Source organism: Zalophus californianus, chromosome 17 (genome assembly GCF_009762305.2).
Source record: "Zalophus californianus isolate mZalCal1 chromosome 17, mZalCal1.pri.v2, whole genome shotgun sequence".
NCBI classification, from domain to species: domain Eukaryota; kingdom Metazoa; phylum Chordata; class Mammalia; order Carnivora; family Otariidae; genus Zalophus; species Zalophus californianus.
Window position 1 is genome coordinate 32,782,740 of NC_045611.1, and position 19,657 is coordinate 32,802,396.

The following is a 19,657-nucleotide window of genomic DNA, read 5'->3' on the forward strand; positions in this document are numbered from 1 at the left end:
CTAGAATGACTACAATAAAAACATACTGACCACATCCAGTGTAGGTGGGGTCGTGGAACGCCTAGAACTCACAGGCACTGTGGCGGTGGGTGGGAGCACAGAAACACAGCCACGGGGGGAAACCTTTGCCATAATCCAGGAGAGTTGAAAGCTATTCAGCGATTCATACTCTAAAACCCAGGGATTTCACCTTACATAAACATGTGCACTTGGAGAAATGTAGAAGACTATTCCCAGCAGCATTGATCACAATGGCCCAAACTAGAAACAACCCAAATGTGCATTCATAGACCAAAAAAAGAAAAAAGAAAAAAGGAGAAATAACGATGTATTCAAATAATGTAACAACACAACAACAAAAATGAAAAAACTCTAGCTACACACACACACAAATTGATGAATCTTATACACAGAAATGTTGAACAAAGGAAGCAAGACACCAAAGCATACCAACACTATGCGTGGCTCAATTTTATAAAATTCCAAGATAGGGAAAGTTAAGCTCTATTGTTTTGGGGTCTATTCATAGGTCGTAAATTTACAAAGAAAAGCAAAGTGACCCCAGTTCAGCATTCAGAGTGGGGCTGCCTCTAATGGGGAAGAGGGGGATCATGGCTGAGAAGAGACACATGGTGGCCTTCTTGGGGGTTGTCTATTTTTTTTGTTTGTTTGTTTGTTTTGTCCCAGTCTCCTGTCCTCAAGGTCACAAATACTAGTGGCCATGAATCACATCACAGCCCAGAGGTCTGACTTCCCTGGTACCTTCTCTTGGGAGAGTTGGATGCAGTTTTGCTCAGAGAAAGGCACAAAATGGAACTGAGAGTTTACCCCATTTCCCTTCCACATGAGGCACTGGTTCTGTGCTCCAAACCTCAGTTTCCCCATTTGTCAGTGAAGCATGAGGGCCCCCATCAGGCCTAGCTCACAGGGGAGAATAATGAACGTTAAAGAGGGATGCGGGATACTGTTGGAATGCCAGAGAGTATCTGGGATTCTGAGGGACAGCCAAGCTAGCTGCAAGGCTGTGTGAGGCCCGGCTGGATCCCTCAGAACTAGGTCTCTCGGGGCCTGGTCCTGCCTTGCCCTGTTCTGCCCTGCCCCTGCCCTGCGGGACCCCCAGTCAACAGGATTCAACGTACTGTCTGTCATCAGCCAATGGGCTGGGGCAGCAAGAGCGGGTCACACAGCCTATTTCCTGTTTTCAAACAGGGAACTTAGAAGCTGCAGCTCGCCGGAGCCTGGAACAGAGGGGAGCTGAAGACGGCCATGTGATACTCCTCTGGGACCCCCAGACCCACACAGGGCCAGAGAGGCTTCAGGTCAGTGTTTGATCCCAACCTCGGTGGGTCTCTGCCCGTGCCCCCCCCTCCACCTGTGGCCTGAGCCCCCTCCCCCTGTGGCCCTCCCTCACTACCTGTTGGGGGCAGGGCGGGGTAGGGAAGGGTTGGTGACAGCCTCTAAGTGTAGGGCTCTCCTTAGCTCATTGGGGTAGAGCAGGAAGCAGCCACCCGACCCTCCACCACCTCAATTCTTTTGAGATACTTCAACGACCCCTCTTGAGGCTGGGGAATAAGTCACCACACCGGTGTTTCTCAAAAATTGGTGCCAGAGAACCCCCGTGTCAGTATAGCCCCAGGGGACTAGTGCAACACGCAGAATCCAGGGCCCAGCCCCAGACCTGCCAGATGGGACTCTCTGATGTCAAGAGACAGGAGACCTGCTTGTTCCAAGCTTCCAGCACCCCCCATACCCCTGGGAGATTCCCAAATGTGAGTGTGCCCACCCAGTGTCTCGGTCCGATGGAAAGTCCTCTGCAGCCCCCTCAGGAAGGTAGCATGGGCTCTGAATGTAGCCTGGTGTAGCCATCAGAAGAATGCCTGACCATGGGGGGCAGCCCTCGGAGGGAGGAGTGGTGCTCAGGGCCTGGGAGGGAAGGAGCAGAATGTCTGCACACATACACAGCTGGATGGAGAGGGGGCTGGGAAGGTGCTCTGTCTCCTGGGCAGAGCACAGGACCCCCACCCAAGAGCACAAACATTTGCACGATTTTCTTGTCAAATCTAGAAATCTTTACTATACAGGGTATGGAGATGGGAGAGAAATACCCACAGAACCCCATGTGTCATTATCCCCCAAGAGCTTTTGGAGTGACAGGCTGTTTTCCCCATTTCACAAATGAGGAGACTGAGGCCTAGAGAGGAATGGGAAGATGGCCAAGTCTCCATGCAGGCACCAGTGCATGACTTTCTCCTTTTCACTCCCCTCATGGTGACTCCCAGACAACCCTGTAAGAGAAAACATAAGGGAACTGGCTCTGGCTGCTGAATTTGATTTTTATTCAAAGCCCTGGGTTCACACTCAGCTCTCCCAGGTTTTTACTGGTGCGTCCAGCCAAGGTTATGATTCCTGGGGTCTCACAGGGTCTCTGGGAAAACTGTGCCCTGCTTCTGACCTGGCACCAGCCGTCTGAACAGGACAGCAGAGCTGGAAGGGCTGGGACAACTGAGGCTCGCCGTCACCCATTCTACAGATGAGCTAACTGAGGCAGGGACATAAGAGTGCCCACAGGAAGCACTGGGCTTCCAAGAACCCTGGCCACCCAGAGTCCACTATGTAATAGAGCATGCAGACCCCTCACCACCTTGCCAGGGCACCTCTCGGGATATAGAGAGCCTGTCCCCTACCAACCACTGTCCTGTCGGCAGGACAAAGCTTGCGGCCACACTTCTCAGGTGGGGACACTGAGGCCTGGAGATACTAAACAACTTGCATTCGGACCCACAGTTGGTCAGGATGGAAGGCCTGACTCCTTAAGGGGAGAAGCACAAATGAGGTGTGCAGGCTCTAGCGGGCTCAAGTGTGTGCAGCCCTGGGCCAGCCATGCCCTTGCTCTGTGCCTCAGTTTCCCCATCTATATAAAGTAAGGTTGGACAGAGGGTCCCGGGGAGACCCGGACTGGGAAACGGCACAGAACCACCTGGAGAATGGCCCAGGGTTCCTTTCACCTGAGCCAGCAAGAGCTGCCCCCCGAAGGAGGCGCCCTGGCCCCTGCTGACCTCAGCTCTCCCCAGGCCGGGACTGTCCAGGGGGCCCCTCAGCCCTGGAGGCGGGATGGGCTCGGTCACACCCAGGGACAGAGCTGGGACTCTGTTACAGCAGCAGTAATCCCACCACCTCTAGGCCATAGTCAGCAGAAGGGTTCAGACACGGGGCCGGGAATGCAGCAGAGCCGGCAGACCAGAGTTCGCGTCCCAGATCTGCCCCGTGTGCCCCTTGCAGCTCCTCCCTCGGATCGAGTGAAGAAGGACGTAAGGTTGCTTGCACCCGTCTGATTTCAGAGTTCTGTGCCAAAGGGGTGCCCCAGCTACTCACTCCACCTGAGCTAATATTCTCATCATCCCGTTTCTAATTTGTCTATTCCAATTTACACCTTAATTTAGAGTCACTGAATTTCAAGTATTTCTCCAAGTATTATCAGGTGTCCAATATCAATAGCAGGGACTATTATTATACAGTGTCTGGTGTATGCAGAGCCCTGAGCATGGTCTCCCCAACTTAACCTTCACGCCAGCCTCGTGATGGCAGGTTCCGTTCTTATACCCATTTTATGGGAAACTGAGGCACAGAGAATTGCGGATACCAGGTCCTCTCATTCACAGATCTGGGTCACAGACAGAGTTACTGCACAAACTAGCCCTCGGCCCTCCTGCTGGCTGCCCTCCCTCTGGCCCCAAGGAGGGGGTTCCCCCTGCATCCTTGGCCATCACCTACCAGCCTTCGGATCGTGGGCAGCCCCAAGTCTTGGTTCCTTTATCATAAGATGGAGGTAAAACTCCTTCGGCACACAGAGTCAGTTACGTGAGCGAGTGGGTGCTGAGGGCAGAGCGTACGAACTGACACGTCACAGACATTCGGCTTTGCTCGTGGGACGGGCTCACCAGCCGCGTCACCTTGGGCTAAACCTCAGTTTCCTCTTCTGTGACTGGGAGTCACGAAAGATTTTTGTGGGTCTGAAATAAGTGGATGTGAAGAACCTAGGTGCCTATGAAGTGTGTTCCACAAGTCGTCAGTAAGTGTTTGCTTAGAGAGGGAGAGAGAGATGGGAAGGGTACATACCCGGACCCCTATTTTGGGCACTGAGATTTTATTTACATGTGGAACATAAATGGAGTATTGCAATGTTCTTCAGGACAAGCCAGCATCTTTCTCCCAAGTAATCCCGAAAGCCACTACCTTGGCTTGAAATCACCGCATTTAAGATTCAGAGAACTTGATCATCGAAGCATCATAACAATAAGAGAAGGCCTTGGGCTGATCAGTCCAGCCAAGGGGCAACAGACCCAGGCCTCGCATGTGACAGCTGGGCAGACAGCTAGGTGGGCAGGGGAGGGCTCAGCCATGGGGACTATGACACAGATCCTAGCACCCCAGGACCCACCAGGAACCCCAACGTGAGCGGGAAATCACTGTTGTCTCTTGTCCCCTTGGCAGCCTTGGAGCATGGCAAGTCCCAAGCACCCCGGGAGCCCTGGATGGACGGGACCCATAGCCAAGTGCACAGCAGGGACCAAGCAGGAAGCATCAGCCGCTGGCCGAGACCTCCCGTGTCCAGGACCCGAAGGGCACTTAGGTGGGCTTGGGGCTTGGTCAGAGATAGAGGTTTGAAGATATTCGGAATCCAAATACTGGGTACTTCAACAGGTGCCATGGGAGAGGGGGTAGCTTTCTCAACTTGGCACAAGAACTTGGAGCCTGTTGTTTTTCTGGGAGAAGGTCCCAGGAATCATAAGGATACATCGAGGAAAGGAAGGGCAGGAAGCCAGTAAGGTGTTGATTACGGCTGCGGGCAACTGGGCTCGGTCCCGGCGCGGGTCCTCGGCAAGCTGTAGGGAACGTATCTCAGAGTTGTCCCATCCAGGAGGCGAGGAGGCCAGGGTACTAGCCACCAGCCCACCAGTCCCATCCTTCATCCGCCAAGGGCAGCTCCAGAACGGGCTGCTTTAGCTCAAGAAACCCCCCTGTGTGAGAGCCCTAGGTGCCTCCAGCAGGAAGCCAGGGGGACATTCCAGAGCACTGGGCGCGAAGCAGCCCAGCCCCGCCCCGACTGTGTCCACCGCAGCGCCATCTCCTGGAGCAAACTGATTTACTCATCATTCATGCGGTCGTTCATTCCGAGCCTATGCCTGCTCTGTCCTTGGCCCCAGGGGAAACAGGAACCAATCCAACACTGCTGGCCCTCAAGGTCGGTGGGGAAACAGATCTGTGAAAAATAATTCGAGATGTCACCAGAAAGGTTGTAGGGACAAGGTGGGAGGCTCTTACTCTAATGCGAGGGGACAGTCGAAGTGACATGTGTGCTGGGTCTTGAAGGACACCGTGGAGAAGGGGCACCCCGGCCCCCAGGGGGCCCCCACATCCCTTGAAATAAAATGCACAATGATCGGTGCATTTTGGTGGGGAAGATGATCAGAATGGCGCCCAGGACACCTGAGGGCTAAGAGACACTGTAAGTTTTCCAGGTAGGGAAATAGGAGGGCTGCATTTAAGGCAGATGGTGTAGCATGTGCAAACAAAAGCAGGGAACGTGGGAAAGGAGATGAGACAGTGGGGCGGGGCCCAGCAGGCTGAGCCTGGAGCCCAACATCCTCAATGGCTCCCTCCACTGATCGCTGATGCATGTGCTCAGGCGCCCCCCCACCGGGCAAAGACACCGTGTCAGTGCCCTAGGGAGTACAGAAAGGAACAGCCACCATCCCTGCTTCTCAGGAGCATGGGTCTCACAGTGGCCAGTCTGCAGGCCGGAGGTGGATGGCGCAACACACATGTGCGGCATTTCCCAATGGAGAAACTTGCTGGGGGACGTGGGGCTATTTCAGGTTGCGTGTGGTGGGATGGCTGCAGCGGCGTTTGGGGCGCAGGAGTCTGGGTAGGCGGGGCCGGGGAGAGGGAAAGGCAGGGCCCTTCCAGATTCCGACTTCCCATCCCCAACAGACCCAGCCAACTCCCCAGACCCTTGTCCCCAAAGTGCACTGACCTGGTGCAAGTGCTGACGGGTGCCGTCCCTCCAGACGCTCACGGCGGCCCCAGCCCCAACTCCAGCATGACCACCGGGGAGCTGCAGGAGTACTGGCGGAAGGAGAAGCGCTGCTGGAGACGCGTCAAGCTGCTCTTTGAGGTCACGTCCGCCCGCATCGAGGAGAGGAAAGTCTCCAAGTTTGTGGTAAGCTGAGATCAGGCAGGGAGGGCGAGCCTTTCACCACTTCCTTCCCGGCCCTGGGCCTCAACTTGCCCCACTATGAAATGGGCTGATGCAGCTTAACTGACAGAGTTCTAACAGAGACAACGGTCAAAAAGCAAGATTTTGTGCTGGGCGTTGCGTTAAGCACTGTGAGAATTGGAGAGGAGTGAGTCACGGTCCCTGATCCTGAGAAGGAACTAGCCCAGATGAATTCCACGGCAGCCAGAACTAGCCATCTGTGTCCCTTCGCCACAGTCTTTGGTATCCCCAATCATTTATATTATTATTAATAATTACATATTGCATAAAATAATGATAGATAAAAATTAACCTCTTTTTCTTTAAATCTGATTGCTTTTTAAAAACACAAAATCACTCTTTCAAAGGGTAACCAGTATCACATAGCATAAAGAAAAGGTAATCTTGAAAGTAAATACAAGGAAACCTAAATGCTGCCATTAGATTCTAGCTGGTTACACCATGGCTGGCGGCAAGCTCTGGGCTTGGAGGGCTGCTCTGTTAAAATGGGATTTGAGCCCTTGGTGGTGGCGGTGTGCAGGTCCAAGTAGGAGCCACGCTCAACCTTTCTCCCCTCCTGGCCCCTTAACTGGGACCAGGATAACAATAGTGGGGGCTAAGTGCTGACTGCAAGTTGAATCCAGTCCCCCGTGGTTGCAGAGCATTCCATCCTCACCCGGCGATATTACTATCCTCATTTCATGGACGGGAAAACTGAGGCCCGTTGCGATTCACGTACCCACCTGAGACCACACAGCTAGACCGTGGCAGGGCCGGAATTATAACCCAAGGAGCCTGAGCCCTCATCAGTATTCTCTAACTGCAAGAGAACTGAAAAGCAATCATCTCCTTACCATAGAACTTCACCGCCAGCACACCGCCCAAAACCACCTCTCCCCCGTGTCGCCGGCTGGGGAAACACAGACCGAACCCAAGCTCCCCAGTTCAGGAACCGGAGGCCCAGTTTTGACGATGGAAAGTCCGGAGCACCCCCGAGCGCCCTGCATCACCCACTTCTGTGCTTCTGGTCCCACAAGCCGCCTCCGTGCCGCTGTGTTTGTTATTCTCAGGTGGCCTCTTGTCACGAATCGCTTGTATAGCTCAGCAGATGCTGATAGCAATTTACAACAGAATTGCATGGAACGATAACCCATTTTCGGGCTCCGCTTTAAATGATCATCACCATTATTTTTATCTGCCGGGGCTCACTCTGCCAGGGAAAACCTTCCATTAGGACGTAGTCAAATGCTCTCTCTCTCTCTCCCTCTCTCTCTCTTTACACTGCAGATGTACCAAATCGTCATCATCCAGACAGGGAGTTTTGACAGCAACAAAGCCGTGCTGGAACGGCGCTATTCAGACTTTGAGATGCTCCAGAAAAGCCTCCTCAAGACGTTCAGGGAAGAGATCGAAGACATCGTCTTCCCCAAGAAGCACCTGATGGGCAACTTCTCCGAGGAGATGATCTCTGAGCGCAAGCTGGCCTTCCAGGAGTACCTGAGCCTGCTCTACGCCATCCGCTGCGTGCGGCGGTCCCGCGAGTTCATCGACTTCCTCACGCGCCCCGAGCTCAGGGAGGCGTTCGGCTGCCTGCGCGGGGGGCAGTACAGCCGGGCCCTGGACATCCTGGTGCGCGTGGTGCCCCTGCAGGAGAAGCTGACGGCCCACTGCCCCGTGATGGTGGTCCCGGCGCTGTGCGCCATGCTCGTGTGCCACCGGGACCTGGAGCGGCCGGCCGAGGCGTTCGCGGCCGGGGAGAGGGCGCTCCAGTGCCTGCAGGCCCGGGAGGGCCACCGTTACTACGCCCCCCTGCTGGACGCCATGCTGCGCCTGGCCTACGCGCTGGGCAAGGACTTCGTGTCTCTGCAGGAAAAGCTGCAGGAGAGCCAGCTCCGCAAGCCCAGCCCCTGGGGCTTCACGCTGAAGGAGCTCACCGTCCGGGAATATCTGTACTGAGCCCCTCTGGCGGGCTGGCCGGAGACTGTGGATCGCCGCGACTCAGGGCGCTGTTTGGGGGGGGGGGGGGGAGGGCGGGGGCGGGGGGGTTGTGTTTAGTGGGAGGAGCCACTTGAGGCTCTAACTTGCTGGGTGACCTTGGACAAGCCCCTCCTCTGGTCCTCCACATCCCCATCTGTGTGGATCGGAGGTGCTCCCCGGGGGCCCTCGGAAGCCTCTGCTTGTGTCGTGGGTCCCTTTGATGCCAGGCTCACCTCGTCTGGAAACCACAAACCCAGCTGCCAAAATGCCGGAGCGTAAGATCCAGCTTCCTGATGCTTTTGTGCGTCGCTGGAGGGGAGGTTTACATTGCACGCCGTGGACAAAGCTTAACCCACTTCCTCCAGGCAGCTCTCCCCACCAGCTGTCTGTCTTTCCTCTCTGCTCCTCCTCCCTGGGCATTGCCTGCAAAGATCGCCTCCATCATCCTAACTATTCCAGCTCTTCTCTCTTAGCCTGTAGACCCGGCGCAGCAAAAACAAAAGCTCACCCATAGCTCCTCAAGGCCAGCTTGTCACCGAGGTGGGGTGTATGTTACCCTTTCAAAGGTGGGAGGACACTGGGCTAGAACGTCATCCGGTCATAAGATTCTGTGAAACGAGGCATTTTTAGGAAGGGAAGTTGCCAACAATTCTCTGGTTAGGATGCTATAACTCAGTGTCCAGGTGGGTTTTCATTTATAAGGCACCTGGCCCTTGACGGGGCTCCCTGAGTTACATAGACATAGCCCCAAAAAGAGGTGGGGGATGATACCCAGTGCAGCCTCTGGGAAGAACAGAGAATGAATGCTTAACACCTCCCCATTTGAGGGGCAATGTTCTTGGAACCCCTCTGATGGGTTGGGATGCCCTTGACTGGAGTCCGCTATCAGGAAAGGACACCAGGAGCTCAGAGTGGAGGGGGAGCCTGGACCCATAACCTAGGTTCAACACCGGGCCTGAAGCCGATGGTCCAGGCTGGTTTGGGGCAATATGTGCTTGAGGCTGGAAGTCCCTGAAGACCTAAACCATCTGGCTGAGCTTATCAGAGTGAACTAAAGAGCCTATAACTTGGCATCCTCGTGCGGGGCACCAGTTTGGCCCGTGCAGGGATCCAGGCTCAGCAAAGGGATCACTGTAGCAGGGACGGGGCCTTCACCAAACTGCACCAGAAGGTGTTCAACAGCGACACCATGTGACAGCAGCTGGAGTGGCCCAATCAGGCTCTGCTCTGGAGGCGAGAAACAGCGGGACACCTTGGGACAAAGAAAGCCTCAGGTCTCTCAATTTACTGCGGGAGAAGGACACTTTTGAGTGGGAGACGTTGGACCGCTTGAAAATCTGGGCACAGAGAAAATTAAAGTGTTCAGTGGAAAAATAAAAGGTCGTGACTCTATTTGCAATAGTAAAGAAGACCTTCCTGATTGTATAAGTCATTTCATCAAATGTAAAATGCCACCTCGACTCTCGGGCGCCCCAAATAGTCACTCAGAAGGAAAAAAATGCCCAATCCGGGAAGTTTAATAGGAGTTTCCAGCAAGATGCTGGGAGAGCAAAGAGGTAGCTCCCCACGTAAGGGGCAACGTGGGAGAAACCAGCTTCAGAGAAAGGGACAATCAAGAAATGCAGGAATCAAATTTGGCACGAGGTGAGGGGTGGGAATCTCCTTCTCGAATCCGAACTGCAAGGTTTGGGGTCTGAACACATACAGTGTGGTGCACAATACTTCCAGCAGAGAGGTGTCTTCTCCCTTCCCAGTCTTCCTCCTGTCCACACGCCCCCATCCAGGGCCCAGGGAGTGCCAGGTGGGAGCACCGTGCCAGCCTCACCCAGGTCCAGGAACCCCATTCTGGGCACCCAGGCCCTAAGCCTGAGGGGGCTTTTTCCCATGAAGGCCTCCTGTTGGCTGGGGTCAGGTTACCTGGTGAGCCCCTGTGCCTGGGATGCTGCTCTCCTGCCTGAACCTGAGCCGGGATGGGAGGATGGCACTGCGTGTGAAAACCCAGAGCTCCCCAGCACTTTTGGAGCCCAGCTGTGTGTCCCAGGCTTTCCTGATCACTGCCGGCCCAGCTCTGCTCAGGAGATAATCTTATCCTATCTTACCAATGAGGACACAGACACCCTGATGGCTCACGTGACTTGCCCGAGGTCCCACAGCTCACAATGGGTAGAGCAGGAAATTAAACTCAGGCCAGTGTGACCCCCAGCCTGTGCCTTTCCCACTGAGCCCGACTTTGGAGGGGAGAGAGGAGAGGAGGCTGTAGGGATATGTCCCTGGTCCTCTCATCCTTAAAGGGCCCTTAAAGATCATTTCTCTCATCTCTGTTTCTAGGTGGGAAACAGGTCTGGAGAAGGAACTCCTTCAAGGTCACCCAGGGAGACAGAGACAGCTCCGGGACCAGGCCTGGGGTGTCCACATCCAAGTGACATGGTCTGGCAGGCGGGGCAGACAGAACGATCCCGGGCTGGAACTCCAAGAGGTCACTGGGGGTCACCCAGCAAGACCTGGGGGCGTGGTATCAGTCTGGAGGCTTGGACCGGGGCCAGCCAGCCAGGAGGCTCCGGTCAGGGTGGGCCTTCCTCAGCATGCCCCTCGCTCTGGAGGTTCCCTTGGCTGTAACTCTGCCGGGGAGCTGCAAAGCCAGTTGCAATCCCACCTGCTGGTGGGGGAGGGGTACTTGCTCAGGGGTCTCCAGATGCTTCCTGTCCTCCTGCAGCAACTCAGCAAAGCACTGCCTTCCCAGCATCCTCCAGCTCAGCCACACACCCGCTCCCCTTGGGGCCCCACAATGCCGCCGCCTGTTCCATCATCCACTTGCCATTTTCCTTTCAGCAGTCCCCCTTACGCTTGTGTAAATTTCTTTGAAAAAGAAACTTCCGATTACCACTCTAAATGGAAAATCAGAATCAGAATCACTTGCTATAATGAGGAAGGTAGCTCTAAAAATCCTCACAATGAAACCTATTGCTGTTAGTACACCTCACAGGACTTTGTCTGCCACAGGCCCTGACGGTGAGGCCGCCAGAGGTTCTTTGTTAACAGAGACAGAGAGACAGGTGTTAGGGGCCCGTCATCACCAAGTTGAGACTTGTCTTTGATTTACTCAGAAGGACTGGACAATACCGCGAGAGGAAAGAAGTTTCCGACCATGTGGACTGGATCGTTCGACGTTGTCTGTGCATTATCCCCGACCATCTGGGTCTTGCCCCCTGCTGCTGGGCCTGTGGCCCTGGTCCCCCATCCCCAGCCCTGTATTCAACCCTGCTGGCTCTCCAGCTCCTCAGTCGTGGGCCTGGTTTTGACTTTTGTTGACATTCCCGGCTTTCTTTCTTTCTTTCCTTTTTCTTTCTTTTTTCTTTTTTTAGGATTTTATTTCTTTATTTGACAGAGAGAGACGGAGTGTGAGCATAACCAGGGGGAGCAGCAGAGGGAGCGGGAGAAGCAGGTTCTCCGCTCAGCAAGGAGCCCGATTCCAGGCTCGATTCCAGGACCCTGGGATCATGACCTGGAGCCAAAGGCAGATGCTTAACTGACTGAGCCACCCAGGTGCCCTGACATCCTCGGCTTTCAACACCCCACTTGGAAGGCGAAACCTAGGCTCCAGCTCCTGGCTTCATACCCGATTTCAGGTCAGACCCCCCCAATTGGAAGGAAAATTCTGTCTCAGTCAAAACCTGAAACTGCAGTATGTCCTCTGGTTGGTGTCCCTGTGCGCCCCTGGTATAAGCAAGAAAATACTGCTCCCCCAAAGAGGTCCTGCACAGAGCCCTACTCTCATGGTCTGCACACAGAATAGGCTCTTGCCAGCTGTATCCATCTATCTGTGCATATTCTCATTTTCTCGGTAAACAGTGATTGATGCCACTCCCACCATTTTGCTAGACTCTGCCAAGAGCTGGGGACACAGGGGTGAAAGGCACAGCCCCCGTGCTGACCTTATTGAGGCCAGAAGGGAGTCACTCACAGAGCAAACAGAAGCTGAGATAGAATGGTCTCCCTCAGCCAGGTAGTCAAGGAAGGCTTCTCAGAAGAGGAGGTGTTTAAGGGAGCCACAGAGAAGGCTAAAGGGGCGGACACTGCAGCGTGGGGAGGGGAGAATTTTAGGCAGAGGTAAAGCAGCAGCACCCCTAAGCAGGAGCCTCCTCCGCCCCTGGGGACTCTTAGTTGAGGCCCCGGGCCCAGAAAGGGGGCAGGCCCAGGATGCCCCTTCCCGGATGTGTCACGCTGACGGTACCCACTGCAAGGAAGGGTTCCAAGTGCTGCCGGATACGCCTGGCAAGCCACATGTGTGCCATCATCCATCTCCAATGACTGGCTCGTTGCAAAGTGAGCAAGCTGGGAGCTTGTGTTTAGGGAGCACAGACCCTTTTGGTTACAAGCAACAGAAAGCCAGGGGAGGAATTTATTATCAGAAAAGTCTAGGAATAGACGAGCTTCAAGCCAAGTTGGATCCAAAGAATCAAACCTTGTCATCTGGTCTCTAACTTTCACTTTCTGTCTTTCTCTGTTCTGCTTCCCTGCTTTGCCTCTTTCTCTCGACAAGCTTTCCTCCTGGTGACAAGATAGCTGTAGCAATGCCAGGCTCCTAGGCTCCCTTCTTGGCAACCCCTGGGGCTCCCCCTTCAAGGCCTTGTGAAGCCCCTCATCTGCAGGGTATATACCAAACACCCTCATGTCCTTTCCTGAGGGGCCAGGCAGGGCAGATCCTGCCCCCAAGTGGGGCAACCACAGTGAGCCTGCCCAGCCTTCGACAGAAATAAGCCTTAACATATTGTTTTGTAAGCTGCTTTTGAAATTTTAAAATAGACTTTGTGGTTGTTGTTGTTTGTTTTTTTACATCAGTCTCCAGTTCACAGCAAAATTGAGTAGAAGGTATGGACATTTCCCACATAGGCCCCATCGCCACACAGGCATAGCCTCCCCCATGATCACATCTTTCACCAGCGTGATACATTTGTTACAACTGATGAACCTGCACAGACACGTCATTATCACCCAGAGTCCATAGTTTCCATTAGGGCTCACTCTTGGTGTCACGCTTTCTATGGGTTTGGACGAAAGTAACACCCACTGACATGTATCCACCCTTACAGTATCATACCGCATACAATAAAAGTATGGTTAGAATATGATTAAATTTTATTTATATATCATGAGCCCTTTACTATAATATATAACATTTTCCATGTTATTTTTAATCTATTTTAACCATCTTGTAATGTAATTTTCCTCATTACAGTCAACACTGCTGCAAACCCCCGGATGCAGTGTCTTTTTGTATTTGTACACTCTTGAGGCAATTTCTAACTGTGGTGTCTCTGAATCATAAGCACTTCCCATGGTTTTGATAATGTTAATTTCTCTGCAGAGAGTCTGTGCTAACTCACTCCTCTACCAGCTGGGTATGAGAGATGCCCATTTCCATGAACCTTCCATAGCACGGGGATGGTAGCTCTTTTTAAACTATTTCCAGCGTGAAAGATGAGAAGTGGTATCCACGGCTTAATGTACATTTCACTGTTGTTAGTATGAACATTTGTCATGGGCCTATTGGTCACTCTCGTTGTACTGAAGGTTATTGAAATGTTCTTTTTTCCCCCCTTGCATCGGGCACTTCTGGAGGGAGGCTCATCCTGCAATTTAAGAAGCGGCCAGCAGATGGCGCTGCCACACCGGCGGCTCCGGGAGCTTCCGCGCGGTGCTGGAGGAACGAAACCGGAGGGAAGTTGAGCCTTCCTCCCAAAGAGGGGGAAAAAAAGACTTTAAAAAACCGTTCGAAGGGGGTTGAAATAATACTAAGAAGAAAGTTTTGCTGGGAAGGCGCTGACGTTTCGTCGCCTCCTTTTCTGCCACCCGTCGCCCTCGCCTCCCGCACCAAGGACCCTCACTTGGGGTTCAGGACTTCACTTCCCTTTTCTGCTCCCGCATCCTCTTCCTGAAGCACACAGACCCAAAGGGGCGGAAGGAGGCCTCCTTGTGGCCGCCTCCCCCCACCCCCACCCCCAGGGGCTATCAGAAGGAAGGGAGCGAAACCGCAACTGCGAACAAAATAAGGTGCCTAAAAATATAGGGCGGCCACCCCTTGCGGTCCTTTAACCTGCTGGCTCCTGAGCGTGGGGGGCTGGAGTAAGCCTCCCTCGGTATGGGGGCAGGGCCCTTTCTCAAGTATCGGGGGAGGGAGCGTAGGCACCCCCAGAAGCCCTGCCACCTGGCTTCCCAGGAGGGAGGGTTTGGGTGCTACCTCCGACCTTCTGAGGCCCGGGGTGGTGCTGAGGGGTTCTCATCCATCTGCCTACTGGATTGGGGGAGAAGAGGAGCCACACTCTGACTTCTTTTCACCACGAGATACCTAGAGGCTGTGTGGCTTGGACGGATAAGGGAATGGAAGGATCAGGAAGAGGGAGATAGAGTGGAAGGAGAAAGAGAAGAGAAATCTGGGCGCCTGGGTGGCCCAGTCGTTGGGCATCTGCCTTCGGCTCAGGTCGTGAGGGTCCTGGGATCGAGACCCACATTGGGCTCCCTCCTGGGCGGGAAGCCTGCTCTCCCTCTCCCATTCCCACTGCTTGTGTTCCTGCTCTCGCTATCTCTGTCTCTGTCAAATAAATAAATAAAATCTTTAAAAAAAAGAGAGAGAGAGAGAGAGAAATCTACCTTGCTTGTTAGAGTGGCAATGGGTACAACCACTAAGGAAAACCATCCCCTGAAGCTGACCATAAACTTACATGAGGACCCATCAGTTCTGCTCTTAGGAGCATGCCCTATAGATGGATAGGCAAGCCTGTTCACCAGAAGGCATGAACCAGAATTTCCGAGCAGGACTACTCCCAGTGATATCCCCCAACTAGAAACAACCCAAATGTCCACGAACAGTGAAACAGTTCAGTAGATGGTGGTGTATTTATATTTATATTTGTAAGTTGGAATATTATATAGTCATGAAAGCAAACTACACTTATACACAATGAAGCAGTCGAATCTCACAAGCAGGGCCAAGTGTGAGCAGTCGGACACAAAAGAATAAAGCCTATATGACTCCACTGAATGAAATTCAAAAAGAGGAGAAACAAAATGATGGTTGTTAAGGATGCTTACTTAGATCGCAAAACCCCTAAAGGGGGAAAAAAAGGCAGAAGGGGTTAATATGAAACCCAAGATAGTGGTTATCACTTCCTGAGTGGGGGGGGGGGAACGTGGGAGGGACAGTGAAGATCTCAGCCCATGGGTAGTGTTCTGTTCTTAGTCTTGTGTAGTGGTTACAATGATATTTGCTTTGTAATAATTTGTTAAGCCGTGCATGTATATTTACGGGCTTTCTGTTTGTGTTATATTTCACAATAAAAATATTTCAATAAAGGAATGGATGGATGCAGCAAATATGAATTCAGTATTTATTATGCACCAAGTATGGCAGCACGCAGGGCTGGAATTTGAACCCAAGGCTCCCGCTCCTGGCCTGTGCTAAACCAATGGGCATCGGGTGGGGGTGGGGTGATTACATGAACTTCAGGCCTTAGACTAGTGAACAAGGCAGCCTAAGATACTTCACACACACCCAGCTAACATGGTGCTTTGACTTAAGTCCATACTTGCCCTAAACCACAGGAAGGAATCATGAAAGCTGGACACTCAGAAATAGCAATCAGCCAGTGGGGCAGAGAGATCCCTACAGGTGCCTCATTAAAATAATAGTGTGTGGTCAACTGGGGGGTTGGCCAGAGTTCTTTCCCACTCCTGGTCTCTATGCCATTACTATGTGATGCTGCAGTTCGTCTCACTGCAGAGGCCGGGTCAGTCCCCCCCCACCCCCCGCCCCGCCGCTTTGAGCCTGGGCTGTCTTGGACACTTGCTTCGGCCAGTATGATGTGGCACAAGAGACATCAGGCCAGTTCCAAGCCTTGGACTCGAGAGATCTTGCGTGTTTCATTCTGTCCCTGTCATGAGAAGAACATACCCAGCGTATCTGAAGGAGGAGAGATTCCAGATGCAGAGCCCAGGGAAGCTGAGATCAAATGACAGCCAGCTACTCCCAGATGTGTGGGCAAACTCCATCAAAATGAGCCACCCTCAACTGTGTGATTTGTGAACTTGAATAATAAATTGTTTTAAACCACTGGATTTGGGTGCTGTTTGTTACGTAGAAATAGCTAACTGAGACACCGTCTGGAGAGAGCTGTAGGGTCTGGGGGACTTGCTGGGAGAGGGTCCTGAAAGGAGATGCCCAGGCTGGGAAGTGATTGGTGCCAGTCTGCCCAACACCCCCGCCTTTGCTGGATTCCCTTCCAGGCTCCAAGCAGCCTCCATGTCACCATCACCACTGAGGCTCCTTGAAGCCTGGTATGCAGAGGGCACTCATGCCAGGCCCTTGGTTTAGCACCTTACACTCCTATACTTAACACTACACTTAACACTTACAACAGCCCTATGGGTTAGGCGCTGCTACCACCCCTGCTTTACAGGTAAGAAGGCTGAGATCAAGAGGTCAGCCGGCCAGCCCAAGGTCACATGGCTTGTAAGAGGGAGCTGTGATCAGACGTCTGAGCCTGCGCTTTATTCACCTGTGCCACCCTCCTTCCCCATCCCAGCCCGCTCCCCTAGCAGCGCTTCCCCAGTTGCAGGACACCAAGCCTCTGGGCTCTCAGGAAGACCACCCGCCTCCCTCTGCTCGCCTTCTCCTGGCCCTCAGGGCCACCCAGTTCTCCAGCAGGAAGATGGTGCTCAGCGGCAATCCTGTCCCAGAAGAACATGGCTCCTACGGATAAACAAGATGCTAGTTTACAGGAACCAGCAGAAAGGATGCTTTGCAATAGCTCCCAAACAGGATGAAGTGTATAGGAACAGAGTTTGTCATTCTGACAGAGAATCTTGGAATATTCGGGTTGGAAGGGGGGGAGCAGTATTCCAGAGCTAATCTGGTTCGGGTTTCAGGGTCTTTTTTTTTTAAAGCCACAGAGTTGTTTTCAAATGAAATTTGATACAGAAAGCCAATACATGAGAAAGACCAAAGCCAGGCTCTTCAGGCTGGGAGGCCAGGGGGCTCTACCTCAGACCCTGGGGTACTCCTGGGGCTCTACGGACCACTACTTGAGAACCACTCTGGTGAACCAGTCAGGTCATTTTGCTGATGGGAAAGAATCTTAAGGTCACAGAGCACTAGCGTAGAAGAGCCAAGACTTGAACTCACATCTCCTGCCTCCCATCCCTGGGCTTGCTCTTCCGTTCCAAGCATCCAGAAATAAAAAACACTCATTGCAAAAAGAAAGCCATAATTCTGATGGGTTTTTTTACATCCCTTTTTTCAAAATGGTGCACTTGTCTTCTCACATAGTCACTAGGATAGAATTGTTCAGCCATCAAATTTCAAGACCCTGTTTATCACTTTGTTGCGTTTAGCTAGGGGTCCACTGGGACCCTGGGCTCTTTTCCATGGGATCATCTCCCTTGACTCTTATCCTCTCACTTTACTGTGCAGTCCTTTTGTAGCTGGCTCCCTGCAGAGCAGCTACCCACTAGAGTAGCCTTTCCCTGGTGTCTTCACAACCTCCTCCACCGCCTAAGATGCTGGACAGGCTGCAGGTGCCTGCAGATGTGGGAAGATGCTCCAGAGCATTCCCCAGGTCCAGAGGGAGCCAGAGGAGGCCAGGGAAGGAGCGGAGAGTCAGGTATTGGGTGTCTCTGGGTTTCACCCGCCTGCCTCCTTCTGGAAACAGCAGCTGGTTATTCTCCCCTGGGGAGTTGCTCCTCCCTGATTGCAGCCTGTGTAATTTTGGGCGGGGGGGGGGGGGTGCTGGAGCACCAGCTGTCTTGAGCCAGTCCCTCTGTTTTTTGGGCTTCAGTTTCTCTGCTTGTAAGCTGTATTCATTTCCTCGGGTTGCTGTAACACATCACCACACACCGGATGGTTAAAACCACAGAAATGTATTCTCTCACAGCTCTGGAGGCCAGAAGTCTGAACTCAACGTGTCCGCAGGACCACACTCCCTCTGAAGTTCTAGGGCGGGACCAGCGCAATGCCGGGCTCCTGGCTTCCGGTGGCAATCCTCGGGCTTCCTTGGTTTATCAAGGCATTGCTCCCATCTCTGCCTCCATCTTCACGTGGCCTTGTCCTTTCTGTGTGTGTCTGTGTCCAAATGCCCTTCTTCTCAGAAGGACACCAGTCATTGCATTAGGGCGCATCCCAATCCGGTAAGACCTCATCTTGACTTGATCACATCTGCAAAGACCCAATTTCCAAACAAGCGCACATTCCCAGGTACCAGGGGTTAGGACATGAACGTATCTTTACAGGGGACGCGATTCAGCCCCCGACATAAGTGGGTTATGTGCCTACTGGGTAGTGGCATCCCTGGATTTTGTGAGATAAATGTGTCAAGGACCGAACCAAATGACAACTTACCAGCGTCCTCCCCTCTTGGCCCATCATGCGACCCCACAGCCCCCTGCGTGGCCCCCCTAAAAGCAGGTTTCTAGTCCTTTGTGTTACTCTCTTCAGTGGTGGGGATGGGTCTGTCTCCTCCTTGTCTTCCCCCTGGGCACCTGGGGCCACTCCTGGGGGGTGAGCGAGCGGATGACAGGCCTTAAATCCATCTGGGAATCCTTTAGGTTTGCCCTCCACATAGACCTTGGACCCCATCCCTTCTCTGCCCCCACAATTCCTGCCTGGCCCCAGCTCCCCTTGACAACTCTGGCACCTCCTGTCATTGTGACAGAGAATCTTGGAATATTCCCATGCTCTCTCCACATTGCCACCAGAGAGAACTTTCCCAATGGAAATGGGTCATCTCACTCCCTGGCTCAAAGCCCACCTCGCTGTCTTGAGACCCCAGTGATCTTCCACGTATTTCTTTACCAGCCCCGGATCCCCATGGGACATCAGCCTGGGGGCTGCTCACTGTCTCTCCCTCCACTGTGAGAGAGTCCCTCTGGGGCACAGCTCACCAGGCACTTGCCCTTGGTACGTAGAGGAGGGTGAGGCAGGGCTGGTGTCATGGGTGGCCGACCTCTGCAATCCCACGTGACCCCTACCTAGAAGGGCTTCAGGCTTGGTGTAAGACTCCGCTGTCACTGTGAGAATTCTCAATACTTTTCGAACAAGGGTCCCCTGTTTTCATTTGGCACCAGGCCTTCCAAATCATGTAGCCTCTCCCCGAGTCTGGTAGATAGAAGGTGCTCAGGAGGTAATTGCTGAGTGGTGCCACAGGCACCCCTTGTGGGGGGAAGCAGACCTTGTGCTCTGCCCACCCCCCACCCCACCACCTCCAATCTCCTTCTGAGAGACTGGGCCTAGACCCTACCCGGGCTTAAGCCTAGAAGCACCTGCAGGGGAGGGAAGGGAGCGAGCAGGGCAGGACACAAAGCGAACCTGAATCCCCTGCCTCTGTCCCTGGCTCCCTGAAGATACCTCAGAAGGTGGGGCTGGGGGGGCTGGGG

At 53.3% G+C, this 19,657-nt stretch overlaps 1 protein-coding gene across 1 annotated transcript; it reads left to right on the top strand.

The window, feature by feature from the left end:
* The first annotated feature begins 898 nt into the window (after nt 1-898).
* On the top strand, nt 899-10,225 carry SNX20 (sorting nexin 20). The gene is given in 5 exon segments (XM_027620238.2): nt 899-1,069; nt 1,071-1,319; nt 4,492-4,630; nt 6,069-6,220; nt 7,544-10,225. Coding segments are annotated over 5 exon segments (1,380 nt in total). The 3' UTR covers nt 8,213-10,225.
* The last annotated feature ends 9,432 nt before the right edge of the window (nt 10,226-19,657 follow it).